Genomic DNA, 12,073 nt, shown 5'->3' with positions numbered 1-12,073 from the left:
AACAGGCTTTCCTTCTTTCTTTCTTTTTTTTCTTTTTCTTTCTTTTTTTTTTTTTTAAAGGTTTTTTTGAGACAGGGTTTTTCTGTGTAGCCCTGGCTGTCCCTGGAATTTACTCTGTAGACCAGGCCTGCCTCTACCTCCCAAATGCTGGGATTAAAGGCATGCACCACCATGCCTGGCTTGTAACAGGCTTTCTTTTGGGCCACCAACCAGCTCCCAAATCATGACACAGAGACTTAATGCTAGTTATGAACGCTCTGCCTTAGCTTAGGCTCATTTCTTGCTAGCTCTTATAACTTAACCTGTTTTCTCTTTATCTACGTTTTGCCTCGCGTCTTTTTACCTTTCTTTTTTTTTTTTTTTTTGTATATCTTACTTTTCTGCTGTCTCTCTGGCTGCCTAGCAGGCGGCTGCCTGGCCTCTGGCCCCCAGTGTGGCCCTCTCTCTCTCCCTTGTTCTCTTCTCTCCTTCTCCCTTGAGCCTAGATTTCTCCTACTTATTTATTCTCTCTTCCTGCCAGCCGGGCCTATCCTTCGCCTGCCTATCTATTGGCTGTTGGGCTTTTTATTAGACCAATCAGGAGCCTTAGGTAGGGAAGGTGAGACAAATGCAGCATTTTTACCTAAGATGTTCCACAACACTCCTTTAACATTCCTTTAAGATAATGTAGTGGTTGCCTCCTTCAGGAAGCCTTCCCTGCCCCATTTCCTGCTCCCCCAGGGTAGGAGGGGGCTCATGCCTGCTGCGTCTATCTACTAATCCACTGAGCCTTTCCAAGATCTACTCCAAGTGTCTTCAACAAGTACCATTTTAGGGCTGAGGATGTACCTCAGTGGTAGGACACATGCCTAATACATGCAAAGACCTACATTTAATCCATAGTAACTCTGGCACATGTACACACACACACACACACACACACAAATTCTGACCCCCTTTAAAAAAAAAAAAACTGTCTCATGCAACTCTACTTTTCCTATGCAATTACCGTATTCAGCTGTGTATCTTGTTTACATACACCAGAAATAAGTCTATTTGGAGGCAGAAGATTGTTTTGCCTTTGTGGTTTATTTTCCTCTACGATCCTTACACACAATGATTCAGTGTTTATTGAAGGAAAATATTGCACACTGTTCCATACCAAAAACAATACAGCTCTGTGCTTGAAAATGAGACCTTTTGTATCTTACAGCAGGAAGAATTTTACACAGGCTTGTGGAGTTGAATTGTTAACTCCCTCTTCACTAAGAAGCATAGATTTTATTAAAACATTTTCTTCTTCCTTTTTTTTTTTTTTTTTTTTTTTTTTGGTTTTTCGAGACAGGGTTTCTCTGTGTAGCTTTGCGCCTCTCCTGGAACTCACTTGGTAGCCCAGGCTGGCCTCGAACTCACAGAGATCCGCCTGGTTCTGCCTCCCGAGTGCTGGGATTAAAGGCGTGCGCCACCACCGCCCGGTTTTTTTTTTTTTTTTTTTTTTTTTTAAGATGGGTTTCACTGTGTATCCCTGACTGGACCAGAATTTGACATGTAGACCAGGCTGGCCTCAGATTGACAGATCTGCCTGCCTGTGCCTGCCGAGTACAGGGATCAAAGGTGTGTACCACCATGGCTGTTGACACCACCCCTTCTTAGTCTCATTTTATCAAGCCTCGTCACTTCCATCTTCACCTCAAGTCTTTAAACAAGCCCAAGAGAGACTGAAAAATAAAACCTGTGCAAACAGAACCTCAGCTGGGGCTGGAGAGATGGCTCAGATGCTAAGAGAACTTGCTGTTCTTGCAGTGGCCCCGATTTGGTTCTCAAAAAAAACCTCGGATACTAACTGACTCAGCAAATGTGAGAGAAGCTATCTTAGACATGCTAGCCCCAGGGAAGCCCACTGCTGAATATGGCCTCATGACAACAAATTCCAATTAACTAGCTGAACAAGAAAACCCAGAGAAAATGAATTAATTTTTTTCAGTCACCATGTTCAGAATGGGCTGCTGTGTAATAAAAGATCATTGAGACAAGACTTAACAATTTAAATAAGATAACCAACCACCCTAAGCCGGGTGGGTGGTGAACCCCTTTATCCCAGAACTTTGGAGGCAGAGGCAAGCAGATCTCTGTGAGTTCCAGACCCACCTGGTCTACAGCAATAGTTCCTGGACAGGACAGCCAGGGCTACAGAGAAACCCTATCTCCAAACCACCCCCCCCCCAAAAAAAAGAGTTCTAGGCAGCCTGAGCCTGAATTAGAGTGAGAGACTGTGGTCTTTGTATACACACACACACACATTATTTTTTACTAATTCACGTTTTGCTTACATGTATGCCTGTGCACCACGTGCATGTCTGGTCTCCATGGAGAGCCCAGGAACCTTAGCTAGACAGCTGTGGGTCCTCTGGGAAGATCAGCTTCTGGAAGATGACTCTTAACTGCTGAGCCATCTCACTGGCTCCCAGACTCTAGCCCAAAAAACAAAACAACAACAAAAAAACTTGCATGAAAGAAATGGATGCAAGAAAAATTCCCTGGATTACCTTTCTGTAACTTCCAGACTTCTCATTTTTATTTTTTAAAAAAGTATGAAAAATGTCATAATGAAGCTGGGCATGGTGCCACAAGCCTTAAATCCCAGCACTCAGGAGGCAGAGGCAAGTGGATCTCTGTGAGTTTAAGGCTAGCCTGGCCTACATAGTGAGTTCCAGGACTGCCAGGAGAATGTAGACCCTGCCCCCCAATAAACAAACAAACAAATAAATAAAAAAGAAAAAATGTCATAGTGAATTTTTTTTTGCAATATATACAAACAACCAAAATCCAGGCAGAGGTTATAGGTCCCTGTAGAACAAACACCTAGTCTATTCAAGGCCCCAGCACTGTCTCACACACAAGTCTCTTAAAGAGACCCACTCATGCTTTCAAGTGTTAACTTCATCTGAGCACCTCTCTCCTAATCCTGGTGCTTATGCCTATATTAAAAATATCTTGGCTGGCAGTGGTCGTGCACGCCTTCAATCCCAGCATTCGGGAGGCAGAGGCCGGTGAATCTCTGTGAGTACAGAGGCCAGTCTGTCTACCGAGTGAGATCCAGGACAGGCTCCAAAAGCTATATGTGTCTCGAAAAACCAATATATATAGAACCTTATTAAATGCCAATTTCTTTTTTTAAAACAAACAGAAAAAAACAAAAAACAAAAAACAAACAAGCACGGTAGCACACACTTGTAACCCCAGCATTGGGAGGTAGAGACAGGAGGATCAGGAGCTCAAGCATAGCCTCAGTACATAGTTAAGTTCCAGGCCAACCTAAGCAATATGAGACCTTATATCCAGAAAACAAATTAAAAATAAAACCACATACGGAAGTCCAAGATTCATTTCATCTCTACTGACCAGTTTTTATAGTTTGGGATGAGGCTTCTGATGACTAATTCAGCTTCATATCCCATGTACTCTCACATGCACTTGCTATCTACTGAAAAGGTGGGAAAGGCCAGGTGTGGTGGCACACACACATCTGTCTCAGCACTCAGAGGACAGAGGCAGAAGCAGGCGGATCTCTGAGTCAGAGACCAGCCTGGTCTATATAGTGAGTTCCAGGTCAGAATTAGTGGAACCCTGTCCCCCCAAAAGAACTTCTTTTTTAAAAGGAAGAGGTACTTGGTTTGTAGAGTGCTTGCCTAGCACAGAGGAAATCCTGGGTGTGATCTTTAACACTACATAAAACTGGATGTGGTTCAAGGTCATCCTCTGAGACACTTCTCTACTCAGAGAAGTTAGCCTAATTTGATGAGAGCAGTACAAAAGTGTGATTCCACTTTCCCTTTTCATTTGGTGTGGCAGAGTCTTTAGAAACAACAGCATCATTACACTTCCAAGGGGCTGGGTAGCTCAGTGGCAGAGCATTTCCCTAGAAGGAGAAAGCCCCTGAGTTTCACCTCTAAGATTACTTTAAAAGCCGGGCAGTGGTGGCACATGCCTTTAATCCTAGCACTCGGGAGGCAGAGCCAGGTGGATCTCTGTGAGTTCGAGGCCAGCCTGGTCTACAAAGTGAGTTCCAGGAAAGGTGCAAAGCTACACAGAGAAACCCTGTCTTGAAAACAAACAAACAAACAAAAAGATTACATTAAAAACAACAACAACAAAAAATACATGAAGGGCCAATGTCAAAAAGTGTCAACAATCAATGATTCTAATTGTTGTACTTCTAAAGACCAAAAGTATGACTGGGCTGTAGTAACTAAGGTCTTAACAGAAGACCCTAGGACTTAGGATGAGACAGACTCAGTCTGCATGAATGAGTAGAAGAAGCAGTGTGAGGAACAGATAGTGTGCATATCACATTCCAAAGAAGGCCCATTTTATTACAGAGAGCACACTGAGCTCCTTCCTCCCAGGGTGGGTCCTGTTCTGCTCCTCCAGGGTGACAAGTGTGCCTCTCCCGGAGTCCCCAGTTCTGTTCTAGCGGTACTTCCCATGCCGGTTAAAGTGTTTGTAGAGGTAGCTGATCCGTTTGTTAAGGTTGTGCAGGTCATCGAGGAACATCCTGCTTCCCACCATTTTCTTCTTTCGGATGCACCGCTGCAATTCATTTCCCCTCCAGCCTCGGAGCCAGACCGGGCCCTTGATCAGTTCTTTCGGGTGCTTTTCGAAGTTCCCTGTAATGTGAGGGCACATGTTAGTTGACAGAGAAGAGAAGGCAGCCGAGGCCGGCTCAGCCTTCAACCCTCGGTTGCATCTCCCTGAGCAGAACTGAGGGACAAGGCACATCCATAATAGTACAGAGTCCAGAGTCTTTGGGCTGCAGAGATGGCTCAGCAGTTAAGAACACTTGTTCCTGAAAAGATCTGATTCTCAGCACTCACATCTAGAGGTTCACAACTGTTCTAGGGAGCCTGACACCCTGTCCCTGCAGGCCTTGCATGAACAGCACACGGTACACACGGCCACGGCCACACACACACACACACACACACACACACACACACACAAAGGAATAGTGACTTTGTTGCCAGAATGGGTTCAAATACTGACACTACCATCCTTATCTTTGGGCGCTCAGAACATCGCACAACTGTGTTAGTACGACTGAGCACCATACCATTCTCTGTAACTCAGACTGGTCTCGCCTGGCTTAGTCTCCAGCTTCTGCCACCAAGCCTGCCCTGAGCACCTTACTATTCTCTACGCAAATAAGAACAAAAGAGTCAATATAGCATAATGGCCCTTCTGAAATTAGGAATCGAGTCCTACCCAGGATTCCGATGTTGTCATAGACACCGAACAGAGCCCTCTTCTCGTTCCAGCGATCAACCACTCTGGGGGATGGAGGAGTAAGCCTTGCACCGGCCAAGAGTGGAACCCCTAGGAGGGGAACGGAGAAAGAATGACTCGGCCCTGCCTACTAACAAGCGGTTCGACGGTCGTCTCATTTACACATTAGCCACTTACCCTGAGAGAAGTTTCTGCACGCCAAGGGCATCCAGCCCCACAGGCTCCTACCTGCCACCCAAGGGAGACTCCCTGCCATTACTCTAGCGCCTGTCCACCTCAACAGGGCACCAAGCCAGCCAGGAAAACGGGGACCACGTGTGAATTTCAAAGACAAGACAAAGGACACAGCCTCAGCCAGGCCTCACACGGGACTGGCAGTCAGGGAAGCCATCTTGGGCCTTACCCAGAGCGCTTCCGGAGCAGACCCGCCTTGGCTCGCACTGCCCGGGCCACAAGCCCCGCCCTTCAAGTTCCGCCCTATCCAGCGCGCCCCGCGCGGGTACTTCCGGCTTGTCCACCGGAAGTGTTTTTAACCGCTGCGGCACGTTTCTTGTCGCAGGGTAGGACGCTCCCAAACCGAAACTCTGTAACAATAAACCCTCTCCTGTGTCCTTGGGCGTCCTCCACCGTGAGGGAAGTGGAGGATGGGAGCCCGGCGCTACGGCAAGGTCCCTTGCACATCGCAACAGGGTTTGGGGGGAGACAGTCTATTCTCGCAGTTTTTAGGGCAGGGATTTGAGGCTTGGTGACTGGCTGGGCGGCACATGGTAAAACCCGGGCTGGATCAGGCAGCCTTGGCCCTGCCTCCCGGCCTGCGGAGGGAGAAACGGAGTCACCGCCACTCCAGGGACAGGCCACCGTAGAGATACCTGGGAAAGCGGACCCTGCAGCCCCGCCCCCGCCCGCTTGCCCCGCCCCCGGTGCTGTGATTGGCCGGCCTCTCCAGCCGCGTCACGATTGGCCTCCCGGCAGCCGTTGAGGTTTGAATCCGAGTTGCGGGCTCTGCGAGCTCCACGCCCGACTCCAAGGCGGGTCTCTGTCTCAGCCTGCCGAGGATTGGCTGGCCTCTTCGCCAGCTTGGAAACGATCTCGCTGTTTGGCGCGTATTGTGCACTAGTGTTTTCTTCCTTCCTTTGCGGCGGGTCGACCTCAGTCGAAGAAGCGGCGGGTGAGCGGGGGCCCGGGGTCCAGGCGAGGTGTGGTAGGGGTGGGAAGCGGGGAAGTGGAAGGCTGAGGAGATCAGGTCCGGGGCACGACGCAGCCTTTGCCAGTGTGCGGTCGGCAGCGTCGTCTGCTAGGGATGTCCTTGAAATCCAATGTGGCAGTGAGTCTGACAGATCAGAGACGGAATGTGTGATGTGGGCAGATCGCATAACCTTACTACCCAGTCTGTAAATTTGGTTGTTTCGTCATACACCCCGTATGACCGAGATTAGGAGACTACAGAATCAGGCACAGGATGAGTAAAGATGTTAAATGTTCTTTAATCCTACTACATCCAGGAACCCCGGTGCTGAATGAGACGTTCTATAAGGATTGTTTCACTTTAAAATGGAAACAATAAGGCTGTTTGTACACACTGATTGTCACTTAACAGTTCATTAATATGTCAATGTTTATTTTGTGCCAGGCGGTGGTGGCGCACAGGCTGGGATTAAACTCTGTGAGTTCGGGGCCAGCCTGGTCTACAGAGTGAGATCCAGGACAGGCACCAAAACAACACAGAGAAATCCAATCTCGGGGAAAAAAAAAAAATTTTTGTTGAGATAGTCCTTGACAGCTTAGTACTCATGCAGCATGGGCTGGCCTCTAACTCAGCAGTCCTGCCTCAACCTTCCAAGTGTTGGATTTATAGACATGTACCACCACACCTGGCTCTGTACCAATGTTTGTTTGTTTTTACCCCAGAGACAGAGTTTCTCTGTGAAGCAGTCCTGGCTGTTTTGGGGATTAAAGGTGTGAGCCACCACCACCCAGCTCTTTAAGAAATTTTTTAACCCTTGATTCATTTGATCCCCAGAATAACACCATTTTAGAGATGAGACGTGGGGACTCCATGACTTAGTGGCAGAGCAGTAACAAGAATTAGATTCTCATCTAGGGTTGCTCTTATAGTGGGGAGGTGGGGTGGTGGAGGTCTCCTGTATCCCAGACCATGCAGCGGAGGTTAGCCTTGAACTCCATCCCACTGCCTCCTGAATATCAGGAACATAAATATAACAGTGTGCTACTTTGCTTGGCTCTGATCTTGTATCTTACAAGATAATGTTAGTAGCTTGTTGTAAGGATGAAAAACATTATATATTGAAAGTGGGGGAAATAATTGAACCAGATAATTTCTGAGGCTGGGGTTATAGCTCAGTATATTTATAGTAATAAAATAACTGCCTAGCATACAAAGATGCTGGGTTTGATTCCCAGTACCCCACCACTACCCAAAAAGAAGGAGAAGAAGAAAGAAATGCTCTTGCCACAAAATAAAAAACAAAACACTCTTAGATTTAGAGCAGTGGTTCTCATCCTTTCTAATGCTGTGACCCTTTAATACAGCTCCTCATGTTGTGGTGACCCCCAACCATAAAATGATTTCATTGCTACTTCATAACTGTGATTTTGCTACTGTTATAAATCATAATGTTTTTTTGATGGTCTTAGGAAACCCCTGTGGAGGGCTCAAGACCCACAGGTTGAGAACTTCCAGTTTAGACTGACTTTTTTGCTGTTTGGCTTCTAGGCCTGTGGACCTATGAGAGAAGGATGTCTCCCCAAAACTTTGAATTCCGTCTGCCCTTATCTCCAGAGGAGTTGCTGAAAAGTGGAGGTGTGAATCAGTATGTTGTTCAAGAGGTACTGCCCGTCAAGCATCTTCCATCCCAACTTAGAGGTAAGACTCCATGGCTAGCAGTGGACTTCAGTAGACAAACATCCCATATGTAATTATTTCATTTCTGTTCTACAGCACTGTGATGCTCCATCAGGGCAGGGAATGTCTTTCCTATTCCCTACTTTTTTTTTTTTTTTTTTTTTTTTTTTTTTTTTTTTTGTGGTAGCACTGCATGGAAGTCATGACACAGAATGTACTGGGCTGCCCTCCCCAGATTATTCAAGAAACGGTCTTTCTTAACCTAGTTACTCTAGTGTTTTGTATTTCTACCCCTTACCATGTGCCAATGTCAAGTCCTGGTAAAATTAAGACTTGTAGGCTGGGGGCTGGAGAGATGGCTTAGAGGTTAGAGCACCAACTGTTCTTCCAGGGGACCCAGGTTTGATTCCCAGCACCCACATGGCAGTTCACAACTGACTGTAACTTGTGTGTGTGTGTGTGTGGCGCACAGATATGCAAGCAAAACACCAATCTGCATACGATAAATGAGGAAAGTTTAAAAAAAGGAATTGTAGGCAGTGATATTTGACTTGCCTTTTCTTAGGAAACACTCTTGAATCTGGACCAAGAAGTTCAATAAAGGAGAAACAGCTGCAACAACACACAAAATAGTCACTTGTCACGTAACAAATGAATGTGGGAGATGCATTTTGAGAAGCCTGTTGCTAGATATTCATTATTATGAAATGTCATTATAGAGTATACACATAGAAGCTTTTAAAATGGTATAGCCTACTCCACACTACATGCCTAGTGTACACAAAGCCCTAGGTTTAATCCCCACCATCAAATAAAACCAGATGTAGTAGTGCACACCTGTAATCCCAGCACTTGGGAGGCTAAAACAGGCGGATTGCTGAGAGTTCAAGGCCAGACTGGACTACAGAGTAAGGCCTTGTCTCCAAAACAAAAATCAAAAACACAAGAAAAAATAAGAGACAATATGAGGCTGCTGTTAGAGTAGCGCAGCATTAGCATTTTATAGTAAATGTGTAAGTAGGAAGACACCCTGAATAACAGTTACAGCAGTTACATAACCAGTAACACAGTCCTTTATTACCAAGAATTATATACTGCTCATAACTGTCTGTGCCACACTTACAGGATTTGAAGTGTAGAGTGAGTGTGTTTGCACCACAACAATGCAGATATTTAATGTTATTATAATGCAAATGTAACAGTGGCTACCACATCACTAGGCAATAGGAAGTTTTCAGCTCCATTGTAACCAAGTAGGAATACCATGTATGTGGTTCTTCATTGACAGTATGGCATGTGATTGTATGCACAATGTAGTTACCTCCTGAAGTCTATGAAAGACTAAAAACAACTTGTATAGTATCAGTCAGACCCCACAGTGCCTCTGTACTTCTTGGAACTGGTTCACACTGGGTTGCTTTAGAGCTACATATAGACGGAAGCTACTGGAGCCAGTCTGCCTGGGTTTGATTCCTCTGCCACTCTGATCTTAAACAAGTTATTTCTCTGTATGTCTCACTTTTCTCTTCTAGAAAGTCAGGAAAAACACCCCAGTTCATGTGATCACTGACAGCAACAGAGTTGCTTAGTGACCCCAGCTTCTCTCCTATTGGAGGTGGCAGCTCCTTACTTTGAAGTTTAGAAATGGGAAAAGGCATTTGTGTCTTGTGGTTTTCTTTCTTTTGTTTTTCTAAATTTTTTGAGACAAGGTCTCACAGCCCAGATCAGTCTCTAATGAATATGTTGCTAAGGATGGCTCTGAACTCCTGGTCTTCCTGCCCCTCCTTCTCATCTGCTGGGTTGGTTTCTTTTTTTTCAGGACGGGATTGATCCAAGGGCCTTGCACATGCCAGATAACTGCTTTACCAAGCTACATCACCAGCCTCCTTTTTATTTATTTTGACATGGTCTTGCTAAGTTGCCCAGGCTAGCCTTGAATTAACTTTGTAGCCGAATGAGGCTTTGAGTTTTCGATCCTCCTGCCTCAGCCTCTCTAGTGGCTGGGACTATCCACCAGAATGAACAGTGATCTATCCAGTGCCTAGAGCTTGGGTTTTTATAAACTGTTCTCCTATACAATGAAACTCCACCAAGAACTGTTGATTCCAGCACTGGGCCTAGGAAAGTATAAGGTAAACCTGGACCACCTTGTGGTGTGAGGAAGTAGGAAAATGCTCGCTTTAGCGGCACATGTGCCAAAGTTAGGATGAGACAGGAAGAAGCATGGCCTGTGAAACGTTCCGTGTTTTTATGATAGAAATGTGGTGAACATGACTAAAGTCGTGATATTTGTGTGTGAAGGTGTGGTGGTGCACGCCTTTAATCCCAGCACTTGGAGAGGCAGAGGTGGGCCAACCTCTGTGGGTTCAAGGCCAGTCTGATTGACATTGTGAGGCCTTGTCCCCTGCCCACAAAAGAAGAAAATATAACCAAACCTTTGTACAATGAATACATGCTCATAACCGCTTTGGAAGTAAGGCATTACTGAAAGAAAAGGAGCAGAAGCCAAAGTATTTCCAGAGCACAAGGCCGTGATGAAGGAGTGCCCAGTGAACAGTTTAATGCATAATTAGAAGGGAAAGAGACAGCTTGTCTTTGGTGATAGGAAAGAACAACATTAAGGGACATTTAAGGTCTTGTACATGATCACCTCAGCTCCCCTCCTTTTTTTTGAGAAGATCTCACTATGTAACCTTGTCTGGCCTTGAACTCACAGACATCAGCCTGCCTCTGCCTCCTCAGGGATGGGATTAAAGGGATAGACGCCCACTCAGCCCTCAACCTATTCTTACATAGGACTCACATAAGTAGGTATAGAAACAGTAATGGAAATAGAAAATAACAGCAAATACCAAGGTAATATTTGTGTCAGGCAAGAGAAGTCTGTGGTGCTCACCTTTACAAGAATGAGATTGAAGCAATAGTAGCGTAATTTCAAACTTATTGTCTACAAGAGACCATCACATAGTTTAACAGGATACATTCTAAGACCTGTGTCAGTGGGCAGTTTTGTTATTGTGTAGACATCATAGAGCAGATGGCTGCTACATCACTGACCTTGCCATGTGTACAGTCCTTTGTTGACTGAAATAAGTGAGTGGTAGGTAAGGAGAAAAAAACCCTTACACAGGTAGTGCCAGTGTTAGATAGCACCTCTTTGCTTGTGGTCTTGGTTTTGTTTAATGGCAGGGTCTCTCTGGTAGCAATTCTTGTTTTGGTTTGGTTTTTTCCCTGACACAGGGTTTCTCTGTGTAGCTCTGGCTGTCCTAGAACTCACTTTGTAGACCAGGCTGTCCTTTAACTCACAGAGATCCGCCTTCTGCCTCCCAAGCGATGGGATTAAAGGTGTGCACCACCAACCCCTGGTGATAGCAACTCTTAATCCTCCTGCCTCAGCCTCCTGAATTGCTGAGATTATAGCTATATGCCACCACATCAGACTGATCATCCACCTTTTGATAAAATAGGTGAGCCAGGTAGTGGTGGTGCATGCCTATAATCCCAGCACTCCAGGAGACAGAGTCTACAAAGAGAGCTCCAGGACAGCCAGAGCTACACAGGGAAGCCCTGTCTTAAAAAAAAAACCTATACCATGAAAGACAAAGATTGAAGATTCAGGAAACATGTCAACTAAATGCCTTCTGCATAGAAGTAGAATTTACCAAAAATCCTCTTTCCTCTTAAATTAAACAGCGCCCTTCATTTTCTAGCCTTTCAGTCTGCTTTCCGAGCTCGGGGACCCCTCGCTATACTGGAGTACTTTGATACAGTCTACAGCATTTTACAGTAAGTGAAATCATAGTTGGTGCTTCTGAAAGAACTGGTGGCTGTTTCTCTGATTTTTGCATGTTAGTTTTCAAATTCCAGGTTATAGGTTCACTGATAATTGGTTCTGGGTGCTGATATCCATAGTGAGCGTTTATCCAGCTTCCACCATACTTATTTGAC

At 45.6% G+C, this 12,073-nt stretch overlaps 2 protein-coding genes across 2 annotated transcripts in view; one reads left to right on the top strand and one right to left on the bottom strand.

Moving 5' to 3' along the window:
• Positions 1-1,049: 1,049 nt before the first annotated feature.
• On the bottom strand, positions 1,050-5,659 carry Mrpl51 (mitochondrial ribosomal protein L51). Its single transcript, XM_052719388.1, has 3 exons — positions 5,440-5,659; positions 5,242-5,352; positions 1,050-4,646 (listed from the first exon to the last, which is right to left on the bottom strand). The coding sequence occupies exons 1-3, from the start codon at positions 5,516-5,518 to the stop codon at positions 4,450-4,452; spliced, it is 387 nt and encodes a 128-aa protein (XP_052575348.1). The 5' UTR covers positions 5,519-5,659; the 3' UTR covers positions 1,050-4,449.
• A 25-nt stretch (positions 5,660-5,684) lies between these two features.
• Ncapd2 (non-SMC condensin I complex subunit D2) overlaps positions 5,685-12,073 on the top strand; it is a 28,014-nt gene continuing 21,625 nt past the window's right edge. Inside the window, 3 exon segments of the mRNA XM_052719378.1 lie at positions 5,685-6,430; positions 7,997-8,146; positions 11,836-11,911. Coding sequence (XP_052575338.1) covers positions 8,020-8,146; positions 11,836-11,911 — 203 coding nt within the window. The 5' untranslated portion in view covers positions 5,685-6,430; positions 7,997-8,019.

This window comes from Peromyscus californicus, unplaced genomic scaffold (genome assembly GCF_007827085.1).
Source record: "Peromyscus californicus insignis strain IS unplaced genomic scaffold, ASM782708v3 Scaffold_6__1_contigs__length_162567912, whole genome shotgun sequence".
NCBI classification, from domain to species: Eukaryota; Metazoa; Chordata; class Mammalia; order Rodentia; family Cricetidae; genus Peromyscus; species Peromyscus californicus.
Note: the sequence above shows the minus strand (reverse complement) of the source record. Positions and strands in the feature narration are given on the sequence as shown.